The following is a 17,086-nucleotide window of genomic DNA, read 5'->3' on the forward strand; positions in this document are numbered from 1 at the left end:
AGGGTATGACTTTTAACTAAAAGGACATCCGTTAGGTTTAAAATATAACGCTTTGGGCCGGACACGGTGGCTCACACCTGTAATCCTAGCACTTTGGGAGGCTGAGGGGGGTGGATCACGAGGTCAGGAGTTTGAGACCAGTCTGGCCAACATGGTGAAACCCTGTCTCTACTAAAAATACAAAAATTAGCTGGGTGTGGTGGTGGGCGCTTGTAATCCCAGCTACTCGGGAGGCTGAGGCAGGAGAATCGTTTGAACCGGGGAAGTGGAGGTTGCAGTGAGCTGAGATCATGCCATTGCACTCCAGCCTGGGAGACAGGGCAAGACTCTGTCTTAAAGAAAAAAAAAAAGCTTTATATTTCTTTTACTGGATTGGGGTCTTCATTTAAGGTTGCTTTTTTCTTATCCCTGAATTACCTTGCCTTTAATATGTTGAAATGACAGTTCAACTTCACACTATAGCTTAGAATATGGGATAACTGTAGACTGTCAAAAGTGGCAGAGGAGAGTGTTTAAATATTAATAATAATGCATTTAATATTAACTAGATGAGATGATCATCAAATTGAAGATGGTCTATTGATTTCTGACGTGTTGGCTACATAGAACATGACCGTCATTTTAGATATGCTGGTCTGTCTGCCGTGGCAGCGTGATGTAATACACAAACTCAGGGGCTTTGGAGTTAAATAAGGATTCTCTGCCTGTTACTAGCTATGTGTTCCTTACCAGGTTGCTTTACTTCTCAGAGCCTTGGTGTCTTTAGTTGTAAAACTGGGATATCAATGCCTCCTGTGCTGGAATCAGGATTAAAGGAGATAACACATATAAGGTTATGGCACATGTTATTGCTCAAGAAAAATTTAGTTTTATGTCAAGCTTTCTTTGCAGATGTCCTCCTAAAATGTTCACCAAATTATGCTTGGCTCAATATGCAAGTTTCTAGATTTAGCCTTTTAAATTAATTTATAACTCAAGCCTGTTTTGGATGAAAACCTAGCTCTAAAGGAAAGAAGAGTTTTTTTTTCTGACATTTTTCTTCCTTGTAGATCAGTGACTTGTGTGAAATGCATATTGATACAGTTCTAAAGGAGATAGCCAAAACTGTGTTGATTTCTCTGCCTGAAAGTGGTGCTATCAAAGTAGAAGAGATGTTGACCCTCAATGAGGTATGCATTTGTTCATCAAATTAGAATCACAAAAATATTGGCTTATAAACCTAAAATGTGAAATTTCAGTCTAAAAGTAGAAACCTGGGTCAGTAGCATTTAGACTTTTTTTTTTGGACATTCTCTGCTCCAAGGACTTTTATACCTTCAACAGCAAAAGCCCTGGCCACACCCTAGACCAACATTTTGTTGATATCCTAAGCCTAATGCTCGCATTTCCTGGGGCTCTGTAAGTGGTTCACAGCTCTTCTTCCACTGTGCATGGCTACCAGGGCCATATCATCTTTCTCGTGGCTTTAACTCCAACATACTTTCCCTCTAAGTCACTCGGAAATCATCTAGACTCCTTTCCTCACCCCTTCATTTCCTATATCCAGCCAGTCCTGAGGGGCTTAGCCGGGACTTTTTTTTTTCTTTTTCTTTTCTTTGTTTTTTTTTTTGAGATGAAGTTTCACTCTTGTCACCCAGGATGGAGTACAATGGTGCGATCTCAGCTCACTGCAACCTCTGCCTCCCAGGTTCAAGTGATTCTTCTGCCTCAGCCTCTCAAGTAGCTGGGATTACAGGTGTGCACCACCATGCCCAGCTAATTTTTGTATTTTTAGTAGAGACGGGGGTTTTGCCATGTTGACTAGGCTGGTCTCGAACTCCTGACCTCAGGTGATCCACAGCCTTGGCCTCCCAAAGTGCTGGGATTACAGGTATGTGCCACTACTCCCAGCCTAGGATTTTTTTCTTACTCAGATTTTGCTTGAATTTCAGCCTGTTCTTTCCCTTTATAGGTCAGGCCCTTACTGCTCATTTTGACTTTAGCAATTCATTTGGTGATCCAACTGGTCTCACTGCTTCCATGTTTGCCCTGACACATCCATCCACATTGCCATCAAATCTGATTGTGCAACACCCCAGCTTAAATCCTTCTTGGCAGTGGCATGTAGTCTTTGCAGGATAAAATCTAACCTCTTCAGCACTGTGTTATGTTGAAACTATTTGGATACCTATTTATCCTCCATTGACTCAAAAGCACAAAGACAGGAACCCTGTTTAATCATTTTCAAGTCCCAGCACATAATGTGACCTCTCTCATTTCAGAATCTCAAGTAGCATGAGATTTACAGGTGCTTGAACTGAACACCTTGCTAATTAAAAAATTTTTTTTGTAGAGACAGGGTTTCACCATGTTACCCAGGCTGGTCTTCAACTCCTGAGCTCAAGTGATCCACCCACTTTGGCCTCCCAAAGTGCTGGAATTACAGATGTGAGCCACCATGGCCAGCCTTAAAATTATTTGTTCTCAGTTTTGGGGTCTTGGCTGTAACTGAGACCACACCAAACAACCCATTACATTAAATTAGTTAATTATTTTAGTTTTTTGAGATGAGGTCTGCCACCCAGCCTAGAGTGCAGTGGCAAGATCATGGCTCACTGCCGACTAGAATTCCTGGGTTTATGTGATTCTCCTACCTCATCCTCCCAAAGTGCTAGGATTGTAAGTCTGAGCCACCTTGCCCATCTGGTGACCCATTTTAACATCCTGTTCTTGGTGTGGTCAAGTTTCAGATGATTATATCTTCCAGATTGGTTGCTCCTGTATCATTATTGATTAAGCTTTTTATCCTTAAAGTTTATTTTGTTTGATATTGAAGTAATTATACCAGCTTTTTTCAGGTTACTATTTTTCAGATGTGTCTTTTTCCGTTTTATGACTTTCATCCTTTTTGGCTTCTCCTATTTTAGATTTTGTTCTTGTAAAGAACATTTAACTGTGTTTTATTTTTAATGTATTCTGAAAGTCTGTTTTTAAAAAGCTGGTAATTTTGACCTATTTACATTAATTGTAACTATTAATATTTTTGGAAATACTTCTACTCCCTGCCCTCTTTTTAAAATTTATTGACTTACCTATTTCTATACATTATTTTGTATTCTTTTTCAAATATGTCTTTTTACATAATCTTTTTTCTCATGTCTTTATTTTTCTCGAGACATTAAAAAATATTTTATATTTTGCAACATAGTTTCACTATCTGAAAAAAATGGGTGAGTCTAATTCTGCTCTGTGTTGTTGCTACCAACTCTTGCCCAGAGTGGCTTGTTTCTTCCTGTTTTTTACATTTTTGGATCGGGAGGTAACACACACACATCTATTTGTGGGAATGCTGGACAGCCTTGGTTGAGAAACTATTTCTTTTTATTTATTTCTATGTGGTGCCTAGGAGTTTCACCAACTTGGGACAACTTTATAAAAGTTAGTTTCTCAGAGGATAGAATTTCCAAAACTTCATAGATTTATGTAAGGGTAAGCTAGTTGTAAATTCCTGAGGGAGAATTTGCTCCCTGCAGCCCAGAGCCTCAACCAAGGTAGCTGACTTTCTTTTCTAGTCCATTCTTTCCCTGAGGGCTTAGCCCTTGATTTGCATGATATTAAGCAAGGATGGGGATGGGGTAGGTCTCATTTCCAGCCTTTCACCCTTGGGAAGGATCCAAGGCCTTATTTATTTATTTATTTATTTTTGGTTATTAAAAAAACAAAGCCCCATAGAAGCTGTGGTTTCAGGTTGCTTTTTATTTTAGTTTCTATGCTTAAAAAAATTGAGATATAACATATACTCAGAAAAGTGCACAAATCTTAAGCACACCATTCAATGAATGTTTCCATACGATACACTCTTGTAACTATCTCCGTGGTCAAGATAAGGAACACTTTCTGTATCCCACATGATTCCTTTGTGCTTTACTCCAGCCAATAACACCTCCCTCCCACCCATAAAAGTAATCACCATTTGACTTCTATCACTGTATATTAGTTTCACCTGTTTTTGAACTTCATATAAATGGAATGGTGCAGCATATGTTCTCTATTTCTGGCTTCTTTTGCTCAGTTTTATATTTATGAGATTCATCTTTGCAGTTGTGACACATTCATTCTTTCATTTCAACTTCTCATTGCTCTATAGTATTCCATAATAAGGATTTAGTACAGTTTATTTGTTCATTCTACTCTTGAGGGCATTTAAATTGTTTATAGCTTTTGGTTATACACTAAGCATTCTTGTAAATTTTTTTTGTGGACCTAAGCACTAATTTGGTGGATATATACTCCAAAGGGAAATTGTCAAGTCATAGATTATGAATATATTTAGCTTTAATAGAAATTGTCTTTTTAGAGTTTGTCTCTGAACTAGGAGCCAGACAAGTTCATGCATTACATTTGATTGAAATGTCTCTTTAAGTTTTAAAAATCATTTCCCACTCCCCACTCTGTGTTTTGGCTGGCAACTTTTTTATTGTGGTAAGATATATTAACATAGCATTTACCATTTTAACCATTTTAAGTGTACAATTTAGTGGCATTAGGTACATTCACAATGTTGTATAACCATCACAATGATCTGTTTCCAAAACTCTTTGATCATCTCAAACTAAAACTCTCTACCAATTATACAGTAATTCTCCAGTGGTAGTGCTAAGTCTCAAGAGTGAGTCAAGATGCAGGAGGCAGAATTCTGAAGAGCATGCTTGCGGAGCAGTATGCCCAGTCACTTGCCCTGGAGTGATCTAAGACCTAGTTAGAGTTGGGCTGTCTTCTCACAAACCTACCATCAAGTGGTCATTATAGTGAAGCCAGAGTATGATTTGTAATGACAGGGCAAGTTGGATCACACTCCTGAACAGCAGTCAGTTTTGGAAGCACAACATACGTAACACGAATTTTTTTGAGGCAAAGTTGCTTTGGGTCAAACAGTGGTTTCAGATCGTATTTGGGAACCAGGGCTATTTGCAGTCAGGGCAGTGTTCCTTGTCTTGGCGCATCCAAGGGTGGTTTAGGACAGATTATGTGAATTATTAAAAAGCTTTCTTCTGTTATTTTCCAATTGTTCTTTCTGTCCTGTGATCCTAGGGCTGATAGCACTTTTCTCCTTGGCCAGCTGGCTCCCTTTTAGGCTTTGCCAATGGGTGTGCTGGAAGGATGCTGGAGGAGAGAAAAGGGACTTGCTCTTTCCTGATTTGCCTCCTATTCCTGACACTACTGCATCCACAACAACTCTTCACTCTGGCAGCAGCACTTAGTCACAGGCCTGGCTTTCCCAGCCCTTCCAGAGCCAGCCCCAGATGCCTTTCATGGTACCAGCATCATGAGGTCCCTCTCTGAGCTCCTGAGGTAGCAGCGCCAGCTGGGCAGCCCCCTCACTTCTCTGCTCCAGGTTCTAATAACTCCATCCTCCTCCCAAGTCCTAGGGATGCCAGCTGCTTCCTGCTGTTACTGTTATATCTCTGTGTGCCGTCAGTGTCCCTGTTAGCATTTTGGGTCCTTTTAAGGGAGGAGACCACCCTTGTATTGTCTTATGCCCAATTTCTGCCTCCAAAGAAAGAAGTAAAAACTAAAAGGCAGAAATGAAATCCACAGGCAGACAGCATGCACCACGCCCTGGGCCTGGTAGTTAAAGATCGACCCCTGACCTAACCAGTTACATTATCTATAGATTCCAGACATTGTATGGAAAAGCACTGTGAAAAGCGCTGTCCTGTTCTGTTCTGTTCTGTTCTGTTCTGTTCTGATTACCGGTGCATGCAGCCCTGAGTCATGTACTCACTGCTTGCTCAGTCAACCATGACCCGCTCACGGAAAGGGACAGGAATTGCTCACTCGGGGAGCTCGGTTTTTGGAGTCGTGAGACCCTCTCACGCAGAAAGGGACAGGAATTGCTCACTCTGGGAGCTCAGTTTTTGGAGTCGTGAGCCTGTGGATGCGCCCAGCTGAATAAAGCCCTTTTCTTCCACAACTCAGTGCCTGAGGGGTTCTTGTCTGTGGCTCATCCTGCTACACTTTAACTGTGTTTAACCCATCCTCCATATTAAATTCTCTAATTCTATTTGTTACAATAGCTGGTGTGTCTTCCGTTTTCCTGACTGGAGCCTAACTGATAACTTCTGTCTTGGTAGATGTACCAATGGAATAGAAAATCAAGGAAATGTTATGATCCAAGCTAAACACTGTTAAATAATTAATGAGTATTAACAATTCTGTCAACAAAATCAACTTGGGGCCAGACGTGGTGACTCAACGCCTATAATCCCAGCACTTTGGGAGGACAAGGCAGGTGGATCACTTGAGCTGAGGAGTTTGACACCAGCCTGGCCAACATGGCAAAATCCCGTCTCTACTAAAAATACAAAAATTAGCAGGGGGTGGTGGTGCACGCCTGTAATCCCAGTGAGAGGAGAGACCAGCTAGGCTTATTAAGTCGAGTAAAGGCTCAGAAAGCTGTGAAACTCACTCATTTCCTGCATCAAGCCTTACTTTAGTCCTAGATAAATAATATTGAAGATATATGTTTAAAATGTTCTTAACACCAGGATTTGTGCATGTGTTTTCTTCCCCAAGAAAGCTATAAACAGCGAAAATTTTGCTGTAAGCTTCCCTGTGTCCTCTCTCCCTTCCCCACGCTGAAACTAAAAGGAATGTTAATTGCCCCTTTGTCTATGATCAGCAGACCTTATCTATCCTTCCAATTCCGATTCCTTGTAAAAATACTTTGTAAAATCCTGTGAGATCCTGTCTCCTTTGCCATGCCACTGCAAAGTCATAAAGTAGATGAAACCTAAGTTGCAATTCCGGTTTTCCTCAAGATCTAAGACATTTAATTGTTTTTGTTTCTTGCTCTAGTAACATCTCCCCACCGCACCCGCACGTATTTCCCGCCTTAAAAAGTTTAAAAAGTGATAAAAGAATCTAACACTGGCTACCTGCTCAGGACCCCTTCCCCGCTGTGGAAGCTTTGTACTGTCACTCTGCTCAATAAAGCCTACAGCTTTTTTTCTCTTAGTCCATGTCTCCATCACTTGCCGCAGGCAGCTCCCACGCCAGTTCTTTGGCGTGGCTAAGGCAAAAACCTTTAGCGTTACACCGGCTACTTGGGAAGCTGAGGCAGGAGAATCCTTTGAACCTGGGAGGCGAAGGTTGCAGTGAGCCGAGACCGTGTCCACTTCAGCCTGGGCCACAGAACGAGACTCTGTCTAAAAAAAAAAAACAAAAAAAATCAACTTGGCTCTACAGAAACACAAGCACATTAGTAGTTGCCAGAGCTGTGGAGACGGGGAATGGGGTGACTGCTAATGGGTATAGGGATGCTTTCTGAGGTGATGAGAATATTATGGAATTAGATAGTGGTCATGATTGCACAAGTCTGTGAATATACTAAAAACCAATAAATGGCACACTTCACAAGGTTAAGTTTGTAGAATGTGGATTATATCTTAATTAAAACAAAATTTAAAAATCAATGTAACTGTCTCCTAGTCCCTGGCGTGCCTCTAAGGCACTTCTTTCGTATTCAGTCTGTTTCTTACTGAGTTGTAAGAATGGTCTTAGTCCTTAAGGACTAGCGAGTCTTCTCAAGAAGAGATGGAGTCCTTACTAGGACAGGATGCTTTACTTTGTGTGGCCTCAACTATTCATGACATCTTACAGAGGTAATATTTGCAGTGACATTATTTTGCCACTTGTTGAACATAAGAGGAAGGTGGCTGAGCCACTCAGTTGCCTGCTGACACAGAACATCTGCGCAGAGGAATGTGTACATCTAAGTTTCTTACTCTTGGCATTGATGGCAGCGTGGGTCATTGTGATTATGTGAAGTGGCCCAATTCAGCAAGGATTAATGAAGTTTGTTTTGCACATGTTCTTTGATCAGAGTTCAGACACAGGGATGGAATTGAGGCACAGGGATTGTGTATGGGATAGTATCAGTGAAGATCCCAGTAGGGTGAGATACCCCAGCAGTCCCAGTGGTGGGAAGTCGTCACCACCACTAGGGCTGAAGGGACCAGGGAAGAAAATTGTGCTTTCAGAGGCCAGTAAAAGCTGAAGCCATGTGGAAGGGCTCTACCAGAGATGCAACCTCCAAGCAAGGAGGGAATGGGAAAGAAATACCCCACTTTCTCACTCCTGTAGCTCTCCTGTCTTCTCTTAGTGCCTCCTCTTGGGTTAAACCCAACTGGAAGTCAGAGAATGAGGGAATCCCACTACGTAGGGCGTGGCAGAGAAAAGTAGAGAATGGTTGGCAGGACATGGAGTGTCTGGCAATATGGCTTTGATGGAGTGACAGGGATTATTCATAATTAAAGTCATGTAAATAATTTTCACAATCAGAGCTTTTGGCACATTGCTGACTGCTGCTGTATCCATTTTTCTTTCCTTCTGGTTCTATGGAGAAAGTTTCCACCTCTTTTAAAAACCGAGGTCCTCCAAATGGGCTGTTGATTCCATGCCCACCTGTCTTCTCGGTGACCTTGTTCCACCAGTTTTCCTTTCTCCTGTATCTTCAGCGTTGTCCTCTCCACGGGGTCCTGCTCACCAGCAGTATCATATGCTCTCATGCTTTCCTTGCCAGCGGAAACCTTCCCACTTCTCCCTTCACTTCTCATTTACAACCAGACTTCTCCAAATGCTCGCACATGGTATCTTCACTTTCTCATCTCCCATTAATGTTTCTTTCCCCCATTTCTGGCTCAAATTATTTCTGGCATGAATTATTATTTTTTAGCAGCCTTATTGAGATAAAATTCACATACCATACAGTTCACCCATTTAAAGTGTACATCTCAATGCTTTTCAGTATATTCACAGAGCTGCACAACCATCACTGCAATCAGTTTAGAACGCCTTATTCACCCAAAAGAAACCCGTCCTCATTAGTCTCTGTTTCCTCTCAACCCTCCCAGCCCCGAGGCAACCCCAAATTTCCTTTCTGCCTCTGTAGACATGCCTATTCTGGACATTTCATACAAATGGAATCATACAATATATGTTCTTTTGTGACTAGCTTCTTTCTGTTAGTGGAGTGTTTTCAAAATTTATTCATAGTAGCCTATATATCAGAACTTAATTTCTTTTTTTCTTTTTAAAGAAGCAACGAGGTCTTGCTCTGTCACCCAGGCTGGAATGCGGTAGTGTGAATATGGCTCACTGCAGCCTCTAATTCCAAGGCTCAAGCAATCCCTCTGTCTCACAAAACTTCATTTCTTTTTATTGCTGAATAATATTCCATGGTATGGTTATGCCACATTGTATCTATCCATTCACCAGTTGATGGACATTTGGGTTGTTTCCACTTTTTGGCTACTGTAAAGAATGCTGCTGTGAACATAAGTGTCCAAGTTTTTTTTTTTTTTGACTTAAGTTTTCATTTCTCTTGGGTATGTATACCTAGGAATGGAATTACTGCCTCCTAACTCCATGTTATACTCTTTCAAGAGCTTCCAGGCTGCTTTCCAAAGCGACTGTATCATTTTTCATTCCCACCAGCAATGTATGAGGGTTCCAGTTGCTCTATACCCTTGCCAACATTTGCTATTATTTGTCTTTTTGATGATAGCTGTCTTAGTGAGTGTGAAGTGGTATCTCAGGGTGGTTTTGGTTTTGACATATGTTTTCCTATTAGCTAGTGATGTTGAGCATCTTTCATGTGTTTATTTTTGTGTTTTTGAGACGGGGTCTCACTCTGTCCCTCAGGCTGTGGAGTGCAGTGGCACCATCTTGGCTCACTGCAACCTCTGCCTCCTGGGTTCAAGCGATTCTCCTGCCTCAGCCTCCCAAGTAGCTGGACTTACAGGCGCGTGCCATCACGCCCAGTTAATGTTTGTATTTTTAGTAGAGACGGGGTTTTGCCATGTTGGCCAGGCTGATCTTGAACCCTTGACCTCAAATGATCTGCCTCCCAGAGTGCCTCTCAAAGTGCTGGGATTACAGACATGAGCCACTGTGCCCGGCCTCCTGTGCTTATTAACCTTTTGTATGCTTTCCTTTGGAAGCAGGTATTCGGATCATTTGCTCATTTTAAAATTGGATATTTGTCTTTTTGTTTTTGAGTTGTAATAATGTTTTATAGATACTAGTTCCTTATTAGATATATGATTTACAATTTTTTTTCTCCCATTCTTTGGGTTTTCTTTTCAATTTCTTCATGGTGTTCTTTGATGCAGACAAGTTTCTGATTTTAATGAAGTCTAATTTATCAATTTTTTTCTTTTGTTCTGCTTTTGGTGTCAAATCTAAGATAACTTTGCCTAATCCAAGGTCATGAAGATTTATGCCTATGTTTTCCTATAAGAGTTTTTTTTATTTTTAGTTCTGAAATTTTAGGCCTATGATTCATTTTGAGTTAATCTGTTTGTGTGGTGTACGGAGAAGGTTCCATTTCCTTCTTTTGCAAGTGGATATTCAGTTGTCCCAGTACCAGTTGTTGAATCCCATTAACTTTACTATTATATGGTATTGGAAACGTATGGAAAAATTTATATGACATTCTCCCATTTGTTTTGTGGGCATATTCTTTTCAAAAGATTACTGTGTTATTTTGTCGAGGTTTCTGGATATATCATGTGGATGCCAAGATAAACATGTGTGTTCATTCTGCCAAGTTAACTAGAGTGTCTGGTTCCTGAGGGGATTTCAAAGCTGGGATGTATAAACACATATGTCCAATCTGCTGTGATCAACTGGAATTGTCTATGTGCTTAACACTCATTTTCCCTGTTAGAGTGAAGTGGCTTCCAGCCTCCATTACCATTCCAGTGTTTAGCACTGCGTTGAATAAAGTGAAAAGGACGAACTGAATGAATGATGGAGCGAGGTCAGAAGAGTTGGTGGGCATAGAGAGGATCACAGAATGTCTTTGGATAGAAGGAGGGACACCATGTCTCTTGGGACTAAAAAATGATGAGAATGCATTCAGATACAGATTACATGGTCAAGAAAGGAACACATGGGGGCAAAATATGGGGAATATGGGACTTCCCAAGGCTTTTCTGGAGAGAAGTTTGCATGGACAGACTTGGGATCCTCTGCAGATGTATTCTTGAAAGCCCAAAGTGGCTGCTCCGATTTACTTTTTTATTATTATTTTTTTTTGAGACAGGTTCTTGCTCTGTTGGCCAGGCTGGAATGCAGTGAACATAGCTCACTGCTGCCTCCTGGGCTCAAGCAATCCTCTTGCCTCAACTTCCTGAGTAGGTGGGACCACAGGCATGCACCACCATGCTTGGCAAAATTCTAAAATATTTGTTGTAGAGATGGGGTCTCACCATGTTGCCCAGGCTGGTCTCAAATTTCTGGACTCAAGCAATCCTCCCTCCTCAGCCTCCCGAAGAGCTGGGATTACAGGTATGAGCCACTGTACCCAGGCCTGATTTACTTTTACCTTTTTTTTTTTTAAGAGATGAGGTCTTGTGCTGTCACCCAGGCTGGAGTTCAGTGGCACAATCATGGCTCCTGCAGCCTTGAACTCCTGGGCATGAGCAATCCTCTTGCTTCAGCCTCCTGAGTAACTGGGATTACAGGCACGTGACACTACATCCAACTACTTTTCTTTGTCCTAAAATGAGTGTATTTTGTGGGCATGTCAAAAGACTTATTGAACTTTATAAACCAGTTTTCTTTTCTGAAGTTGACTAGTTCTCAACTTCTTCCTAAAGCATTTGCTAGTAGAAGAGTTTAGAAAGACCAAGTGCAGGCATTTTGAATCAGACAAAACTGATTTCAAATAGTTTTTCCAACTACTGTGTGACCTAGGAAAATTTCTTATACTTTCTGAGCCTCAGTTGTCTCTGCTGTGAAGTGGGGAACATAATATTACTCATCCCAAGATCAGTGTTTAACTAAATGAATTAATATGTGTGAAGCTCTTAAATTGATGCCTGTTACACAACACCATGCTCAATTAAAAACTTCATCTAATTTCTCTCTCCAAACCAATACTCTGGATTGTCTTCTTTTGAAACCACATCTCATTTTCAACTTCTGACATCATCTTCTCTCCACCCCTTCAACCTTCTTTCTTTTCACCTTGATATGAATATCAAGGTAGATTTCTATGCGTGATTGAGTCAGGGATAGGTCAAAGATGGACTTTTTCATCTTTCTGCTATTCTTTGGGCCTTAGCAGCTATGCTTTTAACCACTGACAATTTTGAATTTGAAACATCATGCCATTTTCAGCTATCTCTAGCTTTTTTTTTCCAAGTGAAGTTAATTATAATTTTATAAATTAAAGTCATAGGACTAATTTTCACAGTGTTACTTTTAAGTATCTGGAAAATAATAGTCATTTCTCTATTTAACAGACATACACGAAAGAATGGGCTGACATTCTAAACCACAAAAGTAAGCATGTGGAAGAAGCTGTCAGAGAACTTATATCAATATTTGAGCAGATTTATGAAGTGAAATACACTGGGAAACTAGCAAAGCAGTCAGGTAACTTTTCTCGTTACTATGTTTGAATTACAAGATCTACAGATTCGTTCTTATGTAAGCACCTTCTGCTTAGCAGATACTGAATTCCAGACCCTCCCTTCCCCAGAAGCAAAGAAGGTGTTCAGCATAAATCACATTGTTTGTACCAACAGTTTAAGCGCAGAGAGTTCTTTTTGTTAGTTAAGCAATGGTGGGAACCCCCATCCCTGTCAAATCCAAGTTCCCAACCCAGGTCCATCATTGCAAGCTGGCCTTCCTATGGATAGCAGTCTCAGGCCTGCTATGCTAACTCTATTTTTTTTTTCTAGTACAGCATTCTAATCAAGTCACTTTGACTATTTGATTTATTTTGCTTTTTTTTTTTTTTTTTTTGAGAAAAGTGAACCAGGAAAAGGTAAATTCTATAATTTTATTGAATCTGGAGAACTTAATCTGGGTGAGACCATGTTTTAAGACATTTTTTCTTTTCCTAGATCCTTCTCTCTAGAGTAAGCTATGAATTCCTACTTAGAACTGTCTTTGGGGTTTGGCTACAGATAAATGGTACCCAGCTGACGAGTGCATTCCCAAGGAAGAAAACACGATAAGGAAGCATGTATTCTCCGTCATCCATTCCCCCTCCCGTGATTAAAGGATGCCCTAAAAGGCTCCGTGTCGTAACTCTAACTTTTGATTCTGCCCACGCCCTCATAACCTTCACTCAGTTTGCTTGACTGGGACTAAGAGAAACTTCCTTACTTCATCACATCTGTTCAGGCAAATTTGTATGACAAGGTGCCTGCAGTATTCAAAGTTGATGAAATAATTTTTACCTTATTGATTTTCCTGTTCTCTCAATAGGTTCTAACAGTTTCAGTTTTATTAATAAGCCTGAGAGAGAAGCTGTGAATTTGGATCCTCTTTATCAGGGGCGGGGAATTTTAAGAAAAGGTTCCTTAGTAGGGGAGTGTTTTGCTTCCTAGATTATGGTTTAAGAACATGAGACTTTTAGCTTTGCTCAGATTATTGTCCTGTCCTAGATATCTCAAATCTTTGGATAAATTGGAAGACAAAGACGTATTTCATCTTAAAGTTTTGTTTTCAAGCTCTAAATAAGAACTGACTAGGTAAAACTTTGTAGTTGGAGATTTTACTTAGTATTGTAAGGGGATGTGCCTGTCAGTCACGAACCCTGTTTGCTACACACCTGCTCTTCTCCCCAACTGCTGCTCAGGGAAGTAGTGTGAGGCTGGCTTTGAGCAAGGCTAGCCACTGACTGCACGAGGAGTAGGTCACTGACACAGTGTGCCACCCAGACTCTCGAAGGAGACCGGAGAGATGGCTCTGCCGTACAGGAATGAAGTTAATTAGCTAATTACCAACATATTTGAAGTAGGGAATCTGTGGGAAGTTGGCTTTTTGGAGTGAGAGGAGAACATTCCAGTCAAGCAGAGATCCCATGACAGTGAAATAGCAAGGAGAGAGGAAGAGAGAAAGAGAGAAAGAGAGAAAGAGAGAGAGAGAGAGAGAGAGAAACTGTGAACTGTACCTGGAACAGTGGTTCTTAATGGGACTAGAAGGGATTTTGCCTCTGAGGGAATATTTGGCAAGGTCTGGAGACATTTTGGTTGTCACACAGTGTGTGTGTGTGTGTGTGTGTGTGTGTGTGTGTGTATAGCGAGGGGGTTGCTACTGGCTTCTGGTGGATAAGGGCCAGGGATGCTGTTAAAAACGCTACAGGACGGCCCCCAGCAACAAAGAATTGTCGCACCCAAGATGTCAGTAGTGCTGAGGATGAGAAAGCCTGAGCCTGGAATGAGTATGCACATCACACCTTTCCTCTTACAGTTTTTCCACTTCGTTTAATTAGTTTTCATCACAAGCATCAAAAACACAAAAATATCATTTCATTCAAGTTAGAAAACTCAAAAGGTAAACAGATAATTTAGAAGGATAATAGGTAAAACTCTCTTAAAACTTTTCTGAATTCTAGATTGTATATTTACAGAGTGTATTTCTTAGTAGAATGACAATTCTTTTGAGGTGGATAATTTAAATTGAATTCAAGGATGACTCCTACAGGAACAAATGCAAAAAACATTTTTTAAAAAACAGTTTTTAAAGTAAGAGCTTTTTAAAAAGGGGCTTCCTAAGAGGGTTTGGCCGTGTAGAATACACGTAATGCTAAAAAGTCAAATGTTATATTTTTGTTTTGTCTTTTGTCTACAGAACAGCGGAAACACGTTGTTTTTGGAAGTGAAACAGAAGAGGGTGAAAACAATGACTATGAAGCTAATGTTGTGAATGAGGTTGATACTAATGATAAAGAAGATGAATTTAAAAAGGTATTTATTGTGGAACAACTTCATACAATTCACAGAATTATGGTTTATAGGATTATAGATAAACACCATATGGTGCTTCTTCCAGGCAGTTCTGCAACCAATCTGTATCTAATGTATAACAAAATCCATAAAGTATAATTTTCAATTTTATATTGTAGGCTCAGGCAATCCTTTAAGTTTTCCCCAATATCACAGCTTTTGATGTGATTCTGTCAATCACAGTTTAGTAGTCACCTCCCCTCATTGTGATTGACCATGCTTTCTTATATAGTAAATGTGCCTTCAGGGATTGGAGCAGCAATCAGTTTGACTCAGAATGGAGAACTTTGTTCTCAGTTATTGTGTTTAATGGTTAACTGTATTGCAAGTCCAGATTGTGGTTCACTTGGGGCTCAGGGATCTGCATTTTAAACTGGCACTGTGGCTGACCACTCTGGACTCTCCCCCAGGAGAAGCCCTAGATAGGCAGATTTTCACGTTGTGTTGAAATGTGTTGAGAATGAAGGTTCAGAAGGGGGCCTGGGGTTTCTTTTTCCTTCTTAGCCCTCACGGTTCTGGTCATGCATGAACTTTGAATGTCACTGTCACATTTGCACTCATTCCTGCTTTCTCCTCCCCGGGTCAGTTTTCTTTTAATCCTTCATACCCACCTTCTTTTCATTCTTTGTCTATTTTACCCACTTTGACACAATCTGATACAGTTTTAGAACTAAACAGCACACCTTTATTCCATTTTCACCTTCTTGCTCAAGGATTATATTGCCAGATAATTGGGAAACACTTTGCTGCAGCATCTAGACTTCTGCAGTTTAGGCTTCTTCTCAGTACCACTCACCAGGCAGCTGTTAGCAACCAGCAGGTGTCAGCTGGAGCAGTCCTCTCTCAGAAGTGCTTGTCTTCCAGTTGCATTACCTTTTGACACTGGCTGAAGTCCTCAGAGCATGATTGAGTACCCTCAGAACCTCTCCAATTGGGGGATCACTGGGGCTGCATTAGTGGTCACCTCCTAAATAGCCTCTGCCTCTCAAATTCATCTCCCACATTGCTGCCAGAATGGTCTCACGTAAAAATCTGATTATGTCACACCTGTGCTTTAGCCTGAGCATTCACCAGCCCTGACTGTACCCCATTGCCACATGGAAAAGCTTGATATTCCTCTTTGTTCATGCCTTATTACTCTCTCTTCTGCCACACCAACCCAGTCTCAGAGGGGCTGGGTTCTAGAGCAGTGAAGAACAGTATGGCCAGAGCCTTGCCCCGATGTGTGACTCATTGTGTAAGCAAGACATGGGCCCACATCTCTGCCTACCAGGCTCCAAACCTGTCCTGTGCTCTGATCAATAAACTTGGCTATTTCTCCCAAGGGAAGGAAGGGTGTGGAGAGAGGGTCAAACCACGGTCCCAGAGGGTGGAATTTTCATCTCATATATTTGAGTACTGCACGTTTTAAAATACATTTATCCACCAAGCTGAGCTTCATGAGGATGGAGACTAGTTACCTTCTTGTGCCCACGCCCTTAATCATTGAGAAATGTACCACATTTAAAGTGCTTCAGTTTTGTCAGGTGAAAATTGAGTATTGAGCCAGCCAGGATTGCTCTGAACATACTGTGTGAATTTTGGTTTTTGAATAAGTTCCTTTGGTTTGCTAGGGTGTTTATGCAAACACATTTTTCATGTATTCCTATTTGTCTAAAATAACCAGACAAATAATTTAGGATTGAATTTATTTCTATGCTGTCATGGAAATTGTACAGTTTATTATTTGTTGCCTTTCACATGCCACATCGTATATTGTATCATTGTCTTGGGGATGCTTGAGGTTTTTTTGGAGGAGAGATACTAAATTTAATTGATTTCTTATTACAGGAGTGTAAAGAGGTCTTTGCTTTTTTCTCTCATCAATTACTAGACAGTCTTCAAAAAGCTACACGGTTATCTCTGGACACAATGAAAAGAAGAATATTTGTTGCAAGGTAAGTTGAAAATATGCTAATTATATCTGGTAATCATACTTATATTGTAATGTGAATAGCACCTCTAATAAATTTATTAATTTAAAAAACTATAAAATTTAAAATATAGCATTCATTAAAAGACTGTGTGAAAGTATTTGTGTAATACTGCAAGAACTGTGGTCAAAGGAACACCCATGTTCCCCACACCCTGCCTGAGATAAAAAAGGCTACCAGTCCTCTCATGGGTCCTCTCCCTTCTCACCCAAAAGTAACTACTATCCTGAACTTGGTGTTTATCATTGTCTTGGTTTTCTTCACAGTTTACTGTGTTTTTGTATCCCCAGTCCACGTATCATTTAATTTTGCCTGTATTTGAAC

The 17,086-nt window shown here is 40.6% G+C and overlaps 1 protein-coding gene across 5 annotated transcripts in view; it reads left to right on the forward strand.

Annotated features, from left to right (window-relative positions):
• DNAH8 (dynein axonemal heavy chain 8) overlaps positions 1-17,086 on the forward strand; it is a 319,842-nt gene that overhangs the window by 74,287 nt on the left and 228,469 nt on the right. For all 5 annotated transcript variants that reach the window (XM_031667069.1, XM_031667067.1, XM_031667072.1 and 2 more), the window contains exons 21-24: positions 1,050-1,169; positions 12,294-12,426; positions 14,635-14,750; positions 16,620-16,726. In XM_031667069.1, coding sequence (XP_031522929.1) covers positions 1,050-1,169; positions 12,294-12,426; positions 14,635-14,750; positions 16,620-16,726 — 476 coding nt within the window. The remainder of the gene's footprint in view (positions 1-1,049; positions 1,170-12,293; positions 12,427-14,634; positions 14,751-16,619; positions 16,727-17,086) is intronic.

The sequence above is a fragment of the Papio anubis genome, chromosome 6 (assembly GCF_008728515.1).
Source record: "Papio anubis isolate 15944 chromosome 6, Panubis1.0, whole genome shotgun sequence".
NCBI classification, from domain to species: domain Eukaryota; kingdom Metazoa; phylum Chordata; class Mammalia; order Primates; family Cercopithecidae; genus Papio; species Papio anubis.